The 20,446-nt window shown below is 39.6% G+C and overlaps 1 protein-coding gene across 5 annotated transcripts in view; it reads left to right on the forward strand.

Moving 5' to 3' along the window:
* slc25a21 (solute carrier family 25 member 21) overlaps positions 1–17,920 on the forward strand; it is an 83,591-nt gene extending 65,671 nt beyond the window's left edge. For 4 of the 5 annotated variants that reach the window (XM_067478956.1, XM_067478952.1, XM_067478955.1 and 1 more), the window contains 7 exons: positions 7,098–7,164; positions 7,993–8,052; positions 12,322–12,429; positions 12,554–12,718; positions 14,324–14,505; positions 16,041–16,093; positions 16,572–17,920. In XM_067478956.1, coding sequence (XP_067335057.1) covers positions 7,098–7,164; positions 7,993–8,052; positions 12,322–12,429; positions 12,554–12,718; positions 14,324–14,505; positions 16,041–16,093; positions 16,572–16,633 — 697 coding nt within the window. In that variant the 3' untranslated portion in view covers positions 16,634–17,920. Of the gene's footprint in view, positions 1–7,097; positions 7,165–7,992; positions 8,053–12,321; positions 12,430–12,553; positions 12,719–14,323; positions 14,516–16,040; positions 16,094–16,571 lie in introns of all 5 variants that reach the window. The other variant, XM_067478954.1, reaches the window with a different exon arrangement.
* The last annotated feature ends 2,526 nt before the right edge of the window (positions 17,921–20,446 follow it).

Consider the following 20,446-nt stretch of genomic DNA (forward strand, 5'->3'; position numbering starts at 1 on the left):
ATTCATGGTGACCAATTATCACTAACAGTATTTTTTTTTTGAGACTGTAATCACTCCCCAGTAGCACATGGAGGATTACCTCCAGGCCAAACCACTTAGTTATAATTTGTACAGATAGTACAAATTATAACTTGGGCCGCACTGTTGTAGAATTATTATTAAAAATAAACATCTCTTGTCAGCGCATGGCAGGACACAGCTCACATTAGGCCTCACTCTCTCTCCAAAGTGGTGAGGGAGGAACAACTGAAGAAAGACATGGAAATGTGCTTGGGTGACTCCATCTTTAAGACATTCAACCTGGACCCAAAACCTAAATTGTTATGCCACAGCAAGAAATTGTTGCTATGAAACTAGATCATTTCTTTCTACTCACAAGTCTACAGGTTGCTATTAAATCTGGAAAATCTAGCATGAAATCTTGTAGCTGTGCTCATAAGTGTGTGACAGTGTGAACCAACACTTGGTTGTGTATTGCCTTACAGGCCACAGTCCTTTTTCTGTTGCATGTGGGTGCAGCAGTATGAGCATGTGTTAAGTGTTTCCGTCTGGAGGCAAACAAAAAGATTCTGTTCTCGAGCATTCTTTACCAGTGTGGTATCCAGAGACTGGGTCGGGACCCAAAGTACAGCCACAGGATAATGAAAAGGGTCCGTGCGTTACACCAAAGTGCATTGGCCAGTGTATAGTAGATCAGTGAGTAATGCCTGGAACTAACAGTACAGGGTTAGTATGGTGGGTTGATTTCAGCTGGGACCACCCATGCAAAAAATACATACCTTAATGGAAATGTTAAGAAGTGCAGATAAGCGTGTCCACCAGATTGCACATGTTTTGCTATGGTAAGACAGGGGTGATTTGAATTGAACTACATCATTTTAAAGGTGCTGTGTGTTCTCTAAGGTTTCGAGGGATTTATAAGCAGAAATGGAATTTAGTAGGGCTGGGTGAAAAATTTTTTTTTTTTATTCTCTATTTTTTTTTATATAAGAAAAACCTCATTAGCAAGTGATTTTGTAAACATTGTGTAGGATAACATTAGAAGCGGCTATGCAGCAATAACAAAAAAGTAAAGCCGAAACTTATTAACTGCATAATGCTTCCAAAAGACAAGTGGCCTACACTGTGTACTGTTGCTGAACACATCCAGGCAGAAGCCGTTAACATTAGTCAATATATGTGATAATGCACTAAGGAGAAACAGTCTTATGTTAATGTGAAGCCTTCGCACAAAGGCAAGTAAAAGGAAGTGCAGGTGAAATGTGTGCCATACCCCACTGGTAACTTGAGTACCAATTTTTTATTTTTTTTGGTATTATTGTCTTCACTGCACACTCTGACTGCCAATACTCCAGTTTGTTAACTAGCACAGCCAACACAAGTGCAGTAGTCTCCAGGGATACAGAAATAGCTTTAATTACTGTTAATACACCAAAGAACTGCTGGTGCTGTTGTTTGAATGACAGTAGAAAAAGTACTAATCAATTAATTCAACCAATCCCCATAAATGCTATGTGATTTAAAACATCACAACATGCATCATATTTGTTTTTTAAGCTGTGGCGATAAGGGAATTTTAGGGTGCAAGAATCAAAAAACACTCTGCAAAATCCTGGAGGGACTAACTAAAATTTTGAAACTGTATAATAACCCTAGTATGAACACAAACTATACTTTTTACATTTAGGTAAAAGAAGACCTTTTAAAGAAACTAGAATTCACTGTTATAATTTACATTCAGTTTAGAAAGTGTGATTATATATGAACATTTTATCACCCATAATCAGTTGTAGGTGTGTAGAGTAAACTTACTAAATTGTTAGATGGTCTTCACATTGGTAAATTGTTGAGTAAAAATGGTTTTACAACAAAAGATGTATTCTGCAAAAAATATTATGTTTAGGGGTTTTTCATGATGCATACAGTACAGAAATGTGGTGTTCATTTTTTTTTTTTTTTTTTTTTCCTCCAGTGAATCCTAGTCACTAGCAATTCTGCTTTATTGTTACTGTTGGTGACAATGGCAAGGTTACAGTAGACAGAGGGAAAGTGAAAATATTTGCAGTTGAAGCATGCCAGTTGTTTACATATTAAAAAGTTCCCTTGGGGCGGATCATTTCTCAAGCAGTTCCTCTTGGCGGTGAACAAAGGTCTGGTGCAGATGATGACATTGCTCTAAGAGTTTTAATTTAAATGCAAATTTTGTGTACCTTTTTTATGCAATTATACATATTGTAGAAAAACATTAGAAGTGGTGCTTGTTGTATATTCTCAAGCATCTGTGTATTTGTGTTAGTGATATGTTGCTCTCCAGATGGATAGAAGCTGTTAAAAAGGAAAGGTTTATGAAAATGAAAGACAAATCATACACACAAGCACACACAAACATACACCTACACACACATCCACCTCTCCATCTCCCACACTGTATCAGGAGGCCATTTGTTTAGGAAAGCCAAAAAGGGACTTAGTGTGTACTTTACATTGGAAATCAAATTAGGATTCAAATGAATGCCACTCACTAGAGGCCATATTTGTTCTGTAACAAATTTCACTCCACCTTCATCACCTGGTGGCTCCCCATCGTGACCACACCCGGGAAATCTGTGGCCAGCATTTGCATGGATAAAGAGAGTAGAGGGAAGGGCCTTCCGTCTGTCTGAAATAACTTGTTTACACAAATGCTACGAGGAATCCATTTTTGGCTTCTAGGAGAGATTTTCCTCAGTCATAATCCCTGACACCAGAATTATTATGAAGGCTCAATTACCCAGAGCCAGTACCACCTGTGTAACTTGAGGTGTTGATGAAATAGGCTGGCTCTGTCACCTGATGACAAGTGTTTTGATAATTAGTTTCGGTTCACTACAGTTTTTGGAAAGGGCCTTGCTACTGTTGGTTCTCTTTAAGTGTAATAGCCTGCCCTTCTCACGTTATATTCACTGGAAATGTCTGCCAGCAGCGAAAATATTTACCCTTGGACCCAATCAACCAAGATCATCTCTGCTGACTTGTAGAGAATGTTGCCACAACAAAGCTTGTGCCTCTGTTCAGAGGATGCTGCCGACCACAACACATTGTGCCCTTTGTCCACAGACATGTGTTCAATATCAATATGCACTCCCATATACTTTATCCATGTCACCTGCAAATAACTCGGTTGAAGGGCCAGTCTGTTTTGGCTAGGGGTAGGCCATGCAAAAGTTATGAGTCCTATGCCCTCACTAGAAAGCTCCTTTGCAAGTTAACAAATGAATTACGCATTATTGCCACTTTGCTTCTTCACTTTGATTTTATTTTTTATAGACCCATCTCTAGACAAGACCAAAATTAGCAATGTATTAGTCCAGCTTTTAATAACCGATAACAATGACCATATGACCATAAATATATACTTTTAATATTTTCCATTTTATTTTTTTGTTTTTGTTTTGGAGGATTTTCAGCTCCAGATTTATACATACTTGATGCTCTAATGAGTATTTGCAACAGGATGAATGAATTTGTATTTGAAATTTAGGCAAAATGAACAAAAGTGCCCATGTTTATTATAATGAAGTAGCATGTCACCCCTTTGCAATGGTGTGTCTCACAGATGTCTTAATAGGCTTTGAACAACAATGGAGCTTTCTGGCACAGAGGAATAAGATATTTCATGCTTTGACTACAGACAGACAATACAAATATTAGCTAGTGGTCATTAGGGTCATTGATGGTTTTGGGCTTTTATTGGATTTATTAATAAAAGCATAAGATAAAACAGAACAGGGACAGGAATCGTCAGCGGTCTTACCTTTTAAAGTGACACTGTTAACGATTTTACCCATCAATTCTCTTCCTGGGGAGCATTACTGCACATGTGGAAAAAGCAGCTTCAGACCGAGCTACTTGTAGCTGGTATTTTCTTGACACACTCAAATGTTGGTGGCCAAGTTTCATTGTGGGTAATGAAGTTCTGACAAACAAATAAATAATATTTTAAAACAAATATTACATTGAATAATAAAACAAATGTTTCTGCTATATTTAATCTTTTTAGTAGTTTTTTTTTTAAGCCATGCATCGTGAATCTAATAATGTTATTGCAGTGTAATGCTGTATCTGTGTAACATAATTACTGAACCAGGAACAATTATTGTACTAATAGTATCAATGCCATCAGGTATCATAACCATAACCACTGTTTCTGGCATGTTCATTTAAAAAACAAAAGAATGCTCAAAAACCAGGAAGCTGCGACAACTTATGTACTTTGCATTTTCCATGGACCAAATATTTGCTCATGGAAAAGTGCCATTGAAAGGAAACAAGGAAGTGTACAAATCAGAAAAGCTTTTGACAGTTGGTGATGGCCTAGTAACAAGTTTGGTAACTATTAAAGCATTGGTTAGGTTTCCCTGATCTGTCCGATCCACAGGTCACAAATTGACACACTGGGCCTCATTGGCTGACTGTTCTTAAGAACAGCTTTCTTCATAAAACCTGCATACGCTGTTTATCATGCGCAGACTTTCATCAGCAGACCCTTCACATCACGGCTACTGAAGTTTGTCTGTTGCTTGAAGTCTGATGCTTCACACTCTTTAGATTTTTATGTAGCTGCACACGGACCTGCAGTCTAATGGCCTTTTCTGGGCAGTGGTAAAGTGTGTACCTAAATAGGAACAACTACAATGTGCTTTCAGCTAGTTACTACAACAGGTTCATCATCATAATTATTTGAACCAGCTTATATAGCCTTGATCTGTTAGCTGTGATTGATGGATATATAATCTGTAAACATGCTCAAGTGTGAACCTCATTATTAAATTTGACCCAACAGAGCTTGAAACATCTGTAGTAGCTTCAAAATGTGAGAGGTTAGTGTTGTATTTATGGGTTCTCTTGTTTAAAGATTTAGACCTGTTCTACCTGTTTCACTTTGAGACAATCCCTTTAAAACAACATTTAGGATTGAGAGCAGTGGAAGAGTAGCCTGCTGTTACCAGTGGCAGTTTGTTATCAACACAACAGCTAATGACTCAGTATTATCCGATGCTACAGGTGTGCAGGGCTTTAGACCTGAGGCCTAAGCACTCATATACATTTGTTTCTTAATTTATAGTTGTCCACTAATATAAAGCTAGGATCCAATAAGAAGGCTTTGACATAAAGCTTAGAAATGAAATATTCAATTTGATCACGAGTCTTTATCATTTTCTTTGATTGACAATTTGTCTAGCATTACCTGCCCGGACCTGATAGTGTAAACTACACAAGTTTAAACAAATGAACTGTTCCACCCATGTTTTCACTAAATTGAAGAGTGAGGGAAGTGCATCTGTATGCGCTTCTGCATGTATACAAAACATGCTTTGTGCCCTCTTTGCAAAACAGAAAACACTACTATCTACATGCACGTATACATCAAAGGCTAGTTGTGCCATTGTTGGAATTCATAACTTCCTCTGTCGTTACATGTCCTTAATTTGTCCACATATTATTTTTCTAGAGAAAATGAAGATTTCAAAAGGAAGATTGTTTACATTTGTGTGTTACTTTAATGTGTTAAAAGAAAAAATTGCTATACTCCTAACTAAACTCTCTCCGTATATTCCATAAAGCCGATTTCTTAACAAAACGGGCCGTCTCAAATGTAGACACATGTTTCTATATACATAACTCAAAGTCATTTTATTATTTTTCCTGACTCCAAGTACGCTTTAAATCACAGCTGGACATATGATTGAGCAAATGCAAACTACCAAATTGACTAAAATTATACAGTTACCATGTTTTCAAATATCCAGTATATCAAATACTGAAATAGACTCTTAAATCATTTCCTCCACAAATGCCTGGAGAGCATGTTTACGGTTTGTGGGTTGAAAATGTATCTTGGTAGTCATGCTGCCAAACAGCAGCAGCACAGCCTACTTTCTGTTTCCATTTTTAAGCTTGGTATAAGTCATTTGATTTGGTTGCTGCTGTAACCTTATATCTTTGAGAAAGTGTCATGTTAAAGGTCCAAGGGGGTGCCTGCAAATTAAATTTTCATAAAGAGTAAGACTTATTTTAAAGCTACATTATTCTATCTTTTCTAAAGAAGGTTCATCATTATTGAGAAAATATTCTTAAGGACATCATCAGGATGAAGGATATCAGCTTCATTATATCAGATTTTAAAAAGAAATCATGTATTCTTAACATTTGTTGTGATCATTTTCAGAGGCTTGTTATACATCAGATAGTACGATGTATGTGTCATTTCAGGCAGCCATTGGTTTCTGAAGATTCCTGTGAACTATGAAAGGCAGTATCCAGATATTTGAAATTCCATAATCTTTTTTTTTAAATGTAAAGACCAAAACTATTTAATATAGCCTGTGCCCCTGTCTTTAATCTTCAGTTTGTAGTGAAACTGTTTTGAAGAGGTTGCTTCAAGTTTGTCATATTGGAGAATGAGCTCCAGTTGAAGTGTGTTGTGCTTCACTGAAAGCGTTTTGTGTAAGGTGGACAAGAAATACTGATATGCAGTTTAATACACAACCACCAAACCCTAATCACCTTTGTGAAGGTGCTCGAGGCTGTTAAATTGGACTCTATGCATACAGTTTACTTAATAAACGGGAATCTGTGTCCTTGTATGGACATAGTCTTTTTGATTGAGCTGATCTTCTAAAGCTGCTCGTCTGTAGCAGATGTTGCCATTTATCATTAAGTCTGTTAATGCGAAACACTGCACAGCATGAACTATTAGCATAATGGAAGCAACATGGTTGCAAAATAATATAACGTATACTGTACATACTTTGTACAAAATAGAGTTAAACACTGCTACGATGACATTTGACTAATTTAAAAGCTGTTGTATCCATTAACCTGTTGGTAATTCTACATTTTAACTCTTCAACAATCCAAAACTCAAAGATAGTGAGATGATTGTCCCCATTAAAGGAAGGAACTCTTCTCAACTGAATAGTTAGAACTAGGTATGTTTACCATCTTGCTTCTTAGTGGATTGATAGAAAACGAACACTTTTCAGCTCTTGCCTACATCCCATTGTATTTAAAATATCCAGTTGCCATCTATTTAATGTTATTTTCTTTTTCCACAGCATATTTGGTTTCTATAAGGGAATCCTGCCTCCGATTTTGGCAGAGACGCCAAAGAGAGCAGTCAAGGTGAGACAAAAGATGGACATGTTTGTTCATAGAAAGCTGCAAAGCTTCTTGAACTGTGAAGCAACGCTAAGGCTCTGGTTTCACTGGACTGCACTCTTGCCATATGAAAACACTCCAACCGCAGTTGATCTTACGTGGTACACACATTTTGATTAAACACATCATTCCATCCATCATGTCTGCTTCCTCAGCCACTCCTATTTGCTCCACTGGTCTACCAAATATTGACTTACAACCATTTACAGCAAAACTTCTCCTGAGCCTGATCTTTTATATTTGTTTATAGGGAGACTTAGCATCTCTTGCTGAACATTAACATGTAATACAGTGAGGGGGAAGTGTAGGGGGCACAAAGGGGCCTATTGCCTGGCATGGCTCCATAATGAGAGGCTAGAGACAAGGATGTGTGAACTTTAGAAATAAGCACTCATACTGAGATGATGGGGTAATCGCTCACACAGGGAAGAAAGCTGGCTGATGGTGAGAAATGTCTGGAGTAAAGAATTAAAGCAAATTAAAGCTCCGGTTAAAACGCCTCTGTTGGTACTTAGCCCTTTGCTCAGATAAACAAATCAGTGGATGTGGATGACTTTTCTCTTTCCACTGGGACTGCGGTATTAAAAAGTTCTAAAAGAGCAGCTTAATTTTTATGTTTGTGTTTGAGTGGCTACAATGCTCACCAAAGTTCCTCTTCCCTCCAAAGTGCTGTAAATGTACCTGCTTTTAGTAGTGTATGTGTATGTGTATGTGTGGATGTGTATGTGTACTGAGATGTCAGTTTATGAATGACCTTGTGAAAGCTCATTTATACCCACCTTTCCTCCACAGTTTTTTACCTTTGAGCAATACAAGAAGTTGCTGAATTTGACCCCTTTGTCTCCTGGTGTGGTGAGTACTAAACGCAGAGACACCTGAACACACTCTCCTCTGAAACATAAACACATGTACACATTACCTGGAAGAACGTTACACCCAGTGTCAAAAATCAACATTTCAGCTCACCTGCCAAATCCAAAGGCTGGTAAAACAAAGACAAATGCCAAGAATGAGTTTACCAGCAAAAATAGTTAATGTAAATGTAAACTCTCCTGTCAACGTACAGTCGTTGCTGGTGTTTAATGTACAAATACAGGCAATGCAAGAGGACATCAGGTGAATTTATCACTGTCACAAGTCTTTGTCTAGTCAGATGGTTTTATGAAAGTTTACTGTTGTGAAAAATACAAAACGGATGAGTCCAAGAAAAAAACAAAACGTTACTTAACCACATATGAAAACATTGTGATAACTAACATAGGCATTCCATAGATTTAAAGTCTTAGAAATTCCATGGCTAATAGTCCTAATCATTAATAACTAGCACACAGCGCATTGAAATGTCTATCTGTCTATAGTAATGGAATGACTCAAACAACAAACTCTTGACATGACGGTGTTGTGAGGTGTGCAGTCCACCGCTACATTTCCAGAAATAAACTAAAATCACTCGTTTGGGTTAACAATTATCTGATAGAAGTACACAGAACAGATTTTCAGTGGTTTGACTGGCCAACCTATTTTTATTTTGTGAATATAAGCAAATTTAAGATGGATTCTTGGTGCAAAATCGCATGTACACCACAATTATGTATCCTTAGCCAATGCAAGAGTCTCGTGCAGGGCTATTGAGTGCAACTCATTCTTTGAAACTCTGTGTTGTGGTACCATGTCTCCTTGTTGGTGATTGGCTTATTGGTCGGAAGGAACCCAGACCCAACTGCATCCTTCTACAGCTCCTTCCACCAAGTCACCAATGTCAAGGGCACTGATGCACCACATACCATAAGAAATTCTGGCTTTACACACCTTTCACTGATAATAGCCTGGATGGTCTTTTTAGTCTTTGCATGGAGAACGCCACATCTGTTTTGCTGAAAAGAACCTGAAACGTGGACTCGACTGACCAGAAAACGTGTTTCAATTGTCTTTTGGTGCATCTGACATGAGCTTGGACCCAGAGAACTCAGTGGAATTTCTGCACAAAATTGATGCATGGTTTCCTCCTTGCATAACAGAGTTTCAGGTTGCATTTCTAGATGCAGCAGTGACTGTGATCGAAGACAATGGTTTTCCAAAGTACTCCTGACCCAATCTGGCTATATTCATTACAGTAACGTGACGCACTCAGAGTCCCTGAATCTTTTTAAAATATTATGCAGACAGTAAAAAAAAAAAAAAAAAAAAATGGCATGACTAGATGTATGAAGTGTGGAATTAAAATAGATCACTGTGTTTTCTTAGTTTTATTACAAAATAACTTTTTGTTTTGATTTTGTTGGCTCCCAGTGGGAAAGTAAGCGTGTGTGTGTGCGTTTGGATGCCGAGGATTAGTGAGCATCAGAGCCACTATCCAGTATGAAACAACAAAGAGCCATGTGTTTAGTGAATACCTCAGGCAGCAGGAATCAGATGAGCAAGAGAAGGAAGAGCGGGAACCCTCATCGAAGGACAAACCCCTGTATGTACATTTACAACTGCAGATAGAAGTGCGTGATGTTGAAAATCCCTACCCTTGGCTGGACAAAGCTGGACTGAAAGACTAAGAGGCATCAGCTAAGGAACAGGTTCTAAGTACAAGATCAATAGAGGCCAGGATCTGTGATACAAGCCAGGACTCTGGGTGCAGGTTGTGCAAAGATGGCCCTAAAAAATCCAGCACATAACAGCCATCTGGCAAGTGGCTGGCATAGTGTGGAGAAACATCTGTGTTGAGGACAGGCTGGAAGTCCCAAAGTCAAAATGGGACACACCACCAAAGAAGGGTAAAAATGACCAAGCTACGATCCTATGGGACTTCCTGATACAGCACAAGCATAGTAGTCGTGGACAAACAGAAGAAGAGCGCTGTGGTAATAAGTGTAGAAATCCCAAGTTATTACAAGGTCGGGAAGAAAGAACACGTGAAGCTCAAGGCCTAAAAGAAGAGTTGATAAAGATGTGGAAGTTTAAGACACACAGGGTCTCCATAAGGATTGGAACACTGGCACCTCCAGCAGATTCCAGGAACAACATCTGAGCTCTCTGTCTAGAGGAGTGTAGTCCTAGAGGCAGCTTGTTCTTTTTAAAGACAAACCTAAACATTTTCTAATAATGTCTCATCCATTCTTCAAAGCAAAAAAGAGAGAAACATGTCATCCAGTGGAGCAGTATATCTGGCTTGTGCGTTTGTAAAGTTTTTGAACAACAGAAGTCTATAACACAAACAAATAATATAATATAGGTTCCAAACTGACAGACATTACCTGTAAGTAGAGGCAAGTCATTGTTTTAGTATTAGTATAGGAATTGTTGAAAATGACAGTTGACCAAAGATGAGAAAGGCAGCATTGCATTGTATTGTACTTAGAAAGAAGGAAAAACTAAAAAATATGAAGCCAGAGGTAGAAGATCAGGACAACATGCTTTGTCCCTTCTGCTATGAAGTGGAACTGTTCAGACTAAAAGACAGCCAGCAAAAATTTCTGATGAACCCATAGCCAGATCACTCACCTGTAGTTGCCCTCAAGAAACCGCAGCAGACCTGACACAACTTCCTCCTCCTACTCTTTCTAAAATTGTGTTTATATGGGACCAATTCAACAAGGTTTTTTTCATATTTTTTCATTTAATATTGCCTGCATTTAATTTAAGGTTTTTACATCTGGATCAGATGAAACAATTAGAAAGTAACCATTAGACCGTTTTTTGATACTTCATCTAAGGCTTGTTTTCTTTACCTGTAATGATGTCCGTAAAAATATGCAAAGATGTGATTCATACTATTGGGGGTGTGTCCATCCCGAACACTTTTGATGCCGGTATCAGTGACTTAAGCCTCATAGGTCCTACTTCATTTGAAGTCGAGTGTCCTGGAGTAAAACCAAACTAATTTCCTAATAACACAGTCCTAATAAACAGACCCTATTGTATATTTGCTTGGCGGGTGTTAATTCTAGTGACTGGTTACGACCACAAGCAATGAACACATGACTGGTTTCATCCTTAATCAGGTTTCTCTTATACTGTACATGTCGGACAGATTTTTGAGCCGGGGCAACGTCACCACACAACACCTATTCAGTTGGCAGCCAAGTGTCAGGTGTGATGGATTGCTTACCTGTTACTCGCTGTTGGGGCTATCCCAACACAGCTTTTATCCTCTGCTTGTTTTTACAGCCATTGGTGGAGAAATGTCTACCTGTGCCATTCATCTTGCCCCCCCCCCCCCCCCCCCCACGCCTGTTTCTATCGTCTTCCCTTTTTTTTTTCAAATGCCTCCATCCCCAAGTACTTTAATCACATAAGATCATTAGTGAGATTGAATTACAGATTGGTACTGAATAGCACTCTCTCTCTCTACAGTTCAGTGTGGCACAGCTGAATGCCTTCATTCTGATTAAGGGGGACCCACACAGTAATAATACAAATAAAGAATTAAAATTTGGCTGACTGGCTGTGTAAACATCATGAGGCATGTCTGAGAGGATGGGTCCCGGGGCTCTGACAGCAGGATAAAGAGGCAGGAAGAGTAATGAGCTATAGATACATTCTTGACATGTTCCCATTACGCTTCTCTCTGAGCACGTATGCACACGCTTTCATGCAGACATACAACACCATGAAAATACATGTAGTCTTCCAACATGCATTGCTGATTACCTTTTTGCTGCATGAGATGTCACAAATAGAATTTAAGTTCTGCAGTTCTTCCTAAAAAATATATTAATGTATTATTTGACTTCCTTAAAAACAATTTTCAGCCTTTTTTAATAATGGTTAAACAGCAGGCTACTTGGCCCACATTCCTGGTTCCTCCTTTTGTTCACCTTCTTCTCCCTCCTATCTGTCGTCTCACATTTTGCTAAATGATAACAAACACAGGTGTCTTGTGTGTCTTGAAACATTTGTCAAACACCAACAATGACGGCCGTGACAGAAACAAATGTTCATTTCAGTCAAGACAAAGAGAGTTGGGGAACGGGTTTCTGTAAATGAAACTACAAATCAGCATTAGCTTTTTAGCCTGGACAGTCTGGGGGACAGGTACAGACTATCTACCTCAGGATCTGTTCTTCTCCATCTCAATGCAAACATTATCTTCACCTTTTCCATCCTAAATCATGTCCACCTCTCCTTCAGGCACTGTCTGTTGCAGGACTTGGCTCAGGCTTGACTGAGGCTGTTGTTGTCAATCCATTTGAAGTGGTGAAAGTCAGTCTCCAGGCCAACAGAGACTCCTTCATAGAGGTCGATAGAAATACACATCTTTTTTTACATGTAAAATGTTGATAATGTGCACATTTCTCTAGAGGCTTGGTGGTTCTGTATCTGCCTTTGACACGGCTATGTTATGAATTCTCTCTCTCTACAGCAACCCTCGTCATTTGCTCAAGCCAGACAGATCATTAAGGCAGACGGCTTTGGACTGAAGGGTCTGAATAAAGGATTAACATCAACACTGGGGCGCCATGGCATTTTCAATATGATCTACTTTGGCTTCTACTTTAATGTCAAGGATGCTATTCCTACCAACCCGGTAATGTGCCAGTCAAAATCTATGATCATAGTCCTGTTTTGGTGTTTGTTTGGTTTTTGCCCACAAATCGTCAGACACACCACTTTAGCTTTAACTTTGGGGTTTGTAATTTTGACTACACTGGATTACTGCTAACCTCAGGTTGTACAATACATGCATCCTCACCTCGCCAGTGGGGAATAGCAAGTGTTTGACAGTGTAATTACTTAGTCCGACTGGCATGACAAGGAGGAAGCAAAAAATCAGAGAGGAGCTTGTAAGATCAGCCTCGCTAATGCCTCATCTGTTTGCTCTTCATAACATCCTCAAAGTCTCAGATTACACATCCGGCAGGGCCTGATGGCCCAAACAAAAGTTAATTTTGTTTAATGGAAATGTTACCATACGCCAGTTCCACATGTACAAACTGGAGCATTAGATTAACTCCAATGAACTAATTGGAAGCAGACAACAGTACAATTTTCAAGAGTAGGTTACAGTTGGAGTTCAGGCTCTACTATATTTTAAACATTTTTCCAGTGACGCATGATGTACAAAGAACTAAGTGGTCATCCTCTATGCATTATAATTATGAGCTGGATAACTCCAATAGCTCTCTTTTTAAATTGCGGTCATTGCTTTTGGGATTGATCCATCGGTATGTGTGTGGAATGATCCTGTTTGTGAGAGGCTAACGATAGCCATTGTTGAGGCAGCAATGGATAAATATTGTGGCCTCTGACAGCTTACAGACTCGCCGATAGTGGCACTTCTCCAAAGCTCTTTTGTCAGCAGTATGAGCTTGCAACTCAAACATGTCTGTAGTCAAATTTGGTCTCCTGAGCTCAGGTTTCTCTCCTATCACCATTTGAATAGTACAGTGGAGAAAGATAGCACACTGTCATCATTCACAAGTGAACGTGTTAGAAGATGTTTGCTTAAGGCAGTTAGGAAGTGGGTTGATGGGTGTACTTAGGCCAAGGGTATGTTACCCCTTCCTTCACATCCCACTTGGGGGGGAAAAAAAGTAGAAGTGGGATTAGCTGTTGATTTACCTCGGCTCTCGGGGTGTCCAGCCGCTTGAGAAAGGCCTGGGCCAGAGAGGCTGCTGTCATTTGTAAAAATATCCTGGCCAATTAGCTGTCAGAGCTCTCTGAGTCTGTGCTTCTTTGGTACAGTAATACCCCTGTGCCGAGTCACAGCCCAATTACCCAAATTGTCCCCATATGCCTCCCCAGTCTGCCTGCATGAACCCTGTTTATAAATCCTCCGTCTTGGCTCCCCAATGAACATGTGCTACTGCTCAGCCAATCAAAACGCAGCACTGCAGTCAGGAAGCACTAATCTGCCCCCCGCTACCATAAAATGATCAGGGCTTTCATGCCAGCTTTGCAATCATATGGACAAGCCCCCTTTTGTGTGCCCTTAGTTTCCCCTCACATGTATATATACATGTAATGTCCCACTATCTAGTTTGTCATCTCCATGATATCATTTTTTTTTTAATAGTTTGTCCTACCCAATCAAACACCTGATGACCCTCTAGAAAGGTTTTAAGTTACATCTGGTTTGATGAATACACAGCTACCTAATACAGTACCTTAATCTTTATTTTTTTTTTACCAGGACCCTACACTTGAGTTCCTGAGGAAGTTTACTATTGGTCTGCTGTCTGGGACCATTTCCTCCTGCGTGAACATTCCCTTCGATGTAGCTAAAAGCCGCATCCAGGGCCCCCAGCCAGTGCCAGGAGAGATCAAGTACTGCACCTGCTTTCAGACGATGGCCCTGGTGTACCGGGAGGAGGGGTATGAACAAGTGGGGATAAGTAGGGGATCCCCAGAACAAAAATTGAAACACTGTTACCGGTTCATCCAGAATTAATGAGTCACTTTGTCTGTTTTGTTAGCAAATAATAGTCGGGCTGCCAAGCTAGCTGTCAGAAAAGACAAATGTACCAGCTGCAGCTACAAGTTAGCGGTGCTTGATTGTGCGGTGTGAGTTTCCTACACTAACTGCAGGGAAGCACATGAATAGCTTGATGCAAAGCTGTGATCTGATGAATGGAAACCAAATACTGATGTTGGATACTGGGCTGTATTCCCCTACGTGTGTGATCACACATTTCTGCACTCTGTCAGTTGTACAGTAAATGTTAACATATTTTCAAACCTCAGAGAGTGACAAGTCTAAATGGAAGCTTCAAGGAAAGATGTATGTTATGTTAGCAATTGCCCCAGGCTTTTCACTTTTCCCCCATGCAGCTCCACTAGACGAGGGCCAGCGAGATGTTTGTAGTTAGTGGACACAGGAGCCTTTGGGGCTGCTGGGGTAATGGCACTGAAACGTTGTCGTTCCAGGGGTGCGTGGAGGGTGCCCCCTCCGCCACATCCAGTCCCCTACTCTAACACAACACAGTCCCAGCTAATTAGTGGTCCCTATGGGAGACGTCGTTAAGCAGACCCTAACGAGCCGCGCGGCACTCCACAGGTCAATCTAATCAGACAGAAGGCCAGGGAGGAAGTGGGTCGAGCCTTATTAACGCCATCAGTGGCGGGGGCAGGGAGCGGGACATGGAGCACGAGGCGAAGGCAGGCAGCCACTGATCACCTTGAATGCATTAAGGTGCAGGTACTCACCAGCACTGGCTGTTAGATTTCAACTATGTACCTGACTGAGTTGAAAGACAGACAGGCCAGCAGTCAGACACACAGACGGAGAGACAGACAGGCAAGAACTCAATCACTCCAGCTCGTGCACAAATTCACATGCAATAACACAACACACACTTGCACTATAAGAACGTGTAGAACAGGTATGCAGATATTTTAAGTAAAAGTAGAGGTTAACAACGTAAAAAATATTCTATTAAGAGTACTTGCTTGCTTTTAAATTTGCTCAAGTAGAAGTACATATGTATATGTATCATAGTACTCCTGAAGTACCAAAGGTAAAGCATTTACTATGCAGAATGGATTTTTTTATGTATATTATTAAGTTAAACTGATGCAATAATGTGTGCATCACTTTAATGTTGCAGTGGGCAAAAGTGGAGCTAATTTAAATACTTTATGTAATGCTGTGTACTAGAGTTTCCCCCAGATGAATAAGGAGGAAGCAAAAATCAGGGAGGAGGAAGTTGTTAAATAAATATAGTGGAAATAAAGGTCTAATTGTTTGCCTTTGGATTGTACTTGGGTTGATATACTGTGTAGCAGAACATAGAAATACTCAGGTACAAGTAAAAGTACCTCAAATAACATATCCTATACTGCAATCTTTACACATGCAGTATTTTTTATTTGTTCAAAATTAATGACTTGTTTGTTTGTTTGTTTTATAGGTATTTTGCTCTATACAAGGGATTGGTGCCCAAGATAATGAGGCTTGGACCAGGTAACAAAATGAAAATACTTATAGTGATAATGAGGGTAGTAGTATTGTTATAACAGATAATATGTTACAGAAATTACAGAAAAAAGTTTAATTTGCTTTGTTAGGCCTGTATACTGTATATACCCATAAAAAATATTAGTTCAACTTCAAAATAGTGTTCTATTTAACTTTGCATAAAGACGAGCACTACTTCACACTTCAAATTTAAAACTTCATATTATGTACTCAAGAACTTAGGCCAAATTCATGTTTACATTGTTTTTTTTCCGATATCTGTATATTGCTGGGAATAAATGTTGTGAGCCATACACGCTGGTTTGTGGACAGACACAACAAGCATTCAATTCCTAATCTATTCCTGTGTGTTTCTGTAGGGGTCAATCTCAGTTTCTGTATGTTGGGTGCATTGTGCTACTTATTCACTTCAATGTAAAAAAGGGGTTTCTATTCACTGTGACACTCTCATGTTCTGTCACAGGTGGAGCAGTGATGCTGCTGGTCTATGAATATGTGTCTGGATGGCTACAGAAGAACTGGTAACAAAAAAGAAAGGAAACCTGTGAGCGTGCCTTATAGATTCTGCCTCGGTGCTAAAATTTTTACCTGATTCTGGTGACATCTGACCAAACTGGTTTATTTTAAATACCTCTCTGCTACTTAATTGCCATTTCTGATTATTTTAGAAAGTTTTCTAACTCGAAAACATAACTTCATCCAAAACAGTCCCTCTGGAATTCAAAAAGCATCAGTAGGGTTTAAAAGCCATGAAAACCATATTCTTGTGCAGTGTGGTTCTACATGAACATACAATATGTCTGTAAAGATTCTCAGTCATCCAGGTTTGGTTAACCGAAGATTGAAACATGTCAACCGGACTTCTTTTTCTTACTTAGAAATGTTTAGTTACAAAGTCCAGTTGACACAATTCAATCTTCGGATGAACACACAAGTTTCTTATCTGACATGATACTGTAGTATTTTGTTGTAAAAATATACACACATATATGCAGACATACAGTATATACTCCATACCAGTCAGAGTTGAGCAATATTTGAATGAAACTTTGATGACACTTGAGCAGCTGTTTGCTTGTGTTGTCAGTACTGTCACTCGCAGTACTAATGAAGCAGGCTGTGTTTTTGAGAGGTTAACTCATAGCAGAGCATAAATACAGGCTTGTCATGCTCATATAATCAAGAAGACTTAATTTTAGTATGAAATACTTGATTTTTGAAACCAGGTTTGCTATAGAATATCATATATACAGTGTATCATCTTTATATGGCTATACAGTCTATTATTATTAGTCTATGTAATTTGACAAAACTTGAACACTACTGAGTTCAGAGGAGTCTTAAGTTTTAAACCAAGCAGACCAGAACTCTGCTGGACTCAACTGGATCATATAAGGTCATTGATTACAATTCAGTGCAGTCTTCCTGTTTAGGATTAGTAACTTCAGCCTTTACATTTATGGAGTGAAGTACACATGGCTATATGCACACTGTGCATCTGTGCACATACGTATACGTCTTCATATACATCACACATACCTGAATGAAAACTGTGATCACACCAATAGTACTGAGCTTTACTGTATCTCAAACCAAACAGTTGCAAAAATGTATCATAGTTAGTCTTGTGTTGGAAATTTTTTTTAAACTGATATTGTTGAGGATGTTTTTGAATGAAGTGTCCTCTTCAATTTCGACTTGTAAAAAATGAAAATTGAGATAATTTGACTTTTTAAATCTCAAATTAAAGCATAAGCACTTCTGAAAAGCTACTTGTATATGCTGGTAACAAATAAAACTCAATTAAATGAAGCTCAGCACTGGATTTCTCACTGTGTGTGTGTGTCTGTATGTCTGTCTGTCTGTGTGTGTGTGTGTTGGGGGTTGAAGCACTTGTGTGTCATGTTACCGTACGCTTGTGTTGATGCATGTTTGTGTTCTCAGTAAGAGTGTCAGCTTGGCACTGAGATAAGCGTATCACCTTCCTTCAGTTTACCGCTTCTCCACCCTCCTCCTCGTCTTTCCCTTATAAGAGCACTTTGTTATTTGAGAACCTGTCAGCCTTAGAAGTTGTACTAGCCAACCAAGTGTCAGTCTTTCCCCTCTCTGTGGCGGGGAGTTGGTGCCTGAGAATAGCTTCAGTGCGAGCTAAAACAACAAGCTCAAGAAATTCAAATGTGGCTGCAGTACTGGGAAGGTTACCTCACAGATTCTGTGCAGCTCACTCTATCTCTTACACAAATTTGCACCCACACACACACACACACACATGCAAAGACACACACACACACAAGCACACACCTGTTGCATAGCATTTTGGGCTAGTGGCTGCTCTTTTAAGAGCCTCATCCTAACCTCATCTGGTTGTAGCTTATACTGAGCCACGTTGGCATTTGACAGTCATTATTAATGTGGTAGTTGTTCTCCGCCAAAATGGAGCAGCTCCTGTTTTTTTTTTTTTTTTTTTTTTTTGCCCAGAGGCCTGTGGTGATAGACTAACAACTGTGGCTTGGAGACTGATGGAATTGTAAGCGCCCAACGTGCCCTGTCTGTAATTCAGTGCTGACTGCGTGTTTGTTTCAGACTTGACAGCTTGTAACATGTGCCCCATGTAGCTAGGCAACAGACCCACCCCTCACCTGCATTCCCTGCACACTGTGCTGATCATAAATCTATCAAAACCCCCTCCTCGTCATTTTCTTTACACAGCTTCCATGTACGTTCCTGATTTTCACCTGTAACATCTCAATCTAGTGGCTTCACTGACAAGCCTGCATGGCTGTATCTGCATTTCCCAGTGCATATATGTATGTGGTTAATGCTAAAGATATATTAAAATTTCCAAGGTTTACACTGCGTAATAAAAAGCAGTGATTCATAAAGTCAGTGTGATTGAACATGGGAGCCACATGCATACGTGCCAAAGGCATGAACGCAGACATATTGGGATTTTCCGACCACTGTGTTTTTTGTCTTTTTAAGAGGTTTTACTCACCTGTCTGCTTGCTGTTGCTGTTTTAAGGAATTAAGAAAACATTCTGGTTGTTGTCAGCCTTTTAAAAATGTTCATGGAGCACGAAGTCCAGTGTTAGCTACATACTCTGCTCTGTGTTACTCTGCAAAAGGCTGTCTTGTTTCTGATTGCATGTGGAGAAGTAAAGATAACCATATGACACTAAAGTCAGACTCAACATCATTAATTATAAACAGGTGTCTGCCCCTATTTTTAAAACTACGCCTTTTAGACCTTTTATTCTATAAAGCTGACCAACCAGACTACAAGAGAATGCATTATTGGGCTTTTGAGAAGCTGTCTAAAACACACACTGTTCTTATTTTTTAAATACTGCTATCATTAAATACGACCACATTTTAACTTCATCAAGCAACGGTAAAAAGAGTGTGCCGACTTCTTGTAGCTTGGTTAAGGGAAAAGTTGTTTGGCCTTGTTGTGTGTGGACTGAGGTTAAAAAAAACAGCATGTAATCACTTTTTCATGCCACTCAGAGCAAGCTATCATTTGCTGTAGGTGATGGATGGTATATGGTAAAGGGGGTAAGGGCTGGATGGTACAGCGAGTGTGTGATCATCACGTCTCTGTGATGTGGTTCATGTATGGTCAAAGAAACACTATGATCCCTGAGCAACGGTCCGTGACCACTGGATGCAGGGAAGAGTGCTTTCCAAGTCAAATCAGCTCCTGCGTGGGGAGGACTGTTGACACTGTCACATGGATGGACTGTTTATGCTGTACAGGAGGGGTGGAAACATGGGACTAGAAGTAAAGCAAACACTTCCCAAACCCTCAGGATCAGCAGCTATTGCTATGTAAAAGAGCAGTTGAGCAATTTTTATCAAGGTGATCTGCAACGCTGTATCCATGCTGGAGCGCACTTTGTTTAAATCTCCGGTTTCCACTGCATGGCTAGACGGAGCTTGCCACACTCACTTATAATTTATTACCCCACACTTTGTCCCCCTCTAAACTTTCAGAGTATTTTTGCATCATTTTGCAAACGTGTCATTTGTCAGCGGGCTTGTGTGCTACTCTTTTGTAATGAACAGTCGAGTTGGCCCCGACAAGGCCTGTTTGGTCTTTTTGTGGCTGCTGAGGGTTCGTGTGTGGGTCAAATGTCTGATGACGTTGGAGACTGCCGGCCAATGACCCAATGTGTTGCTCTGTGGATGTTCGTGGACTGTATCTCACCCCGTAAGTCCTCTGTATACAGATGTCACAATCTACTGCAATACCACTGTTTTAATTGACTGTGTCTTTTACGCAACTAAACACAAATCTTGTCACAAAAAAGTTAATCAAAATAATAATACATGACTAAA

Source organism: Channa argus, chromosome 16 (assembly GCF_033026475.1).
Source record: "Channa argus isolate prfri chromosome 16, Channa argus male v1.0, whole genome shotgun sequence".
Lineage (NCBI taxonomy): Eukaryota > Metazoa > Chordata > Actinopteri > Anabantiformes > Channidae > Channa > Channa argus.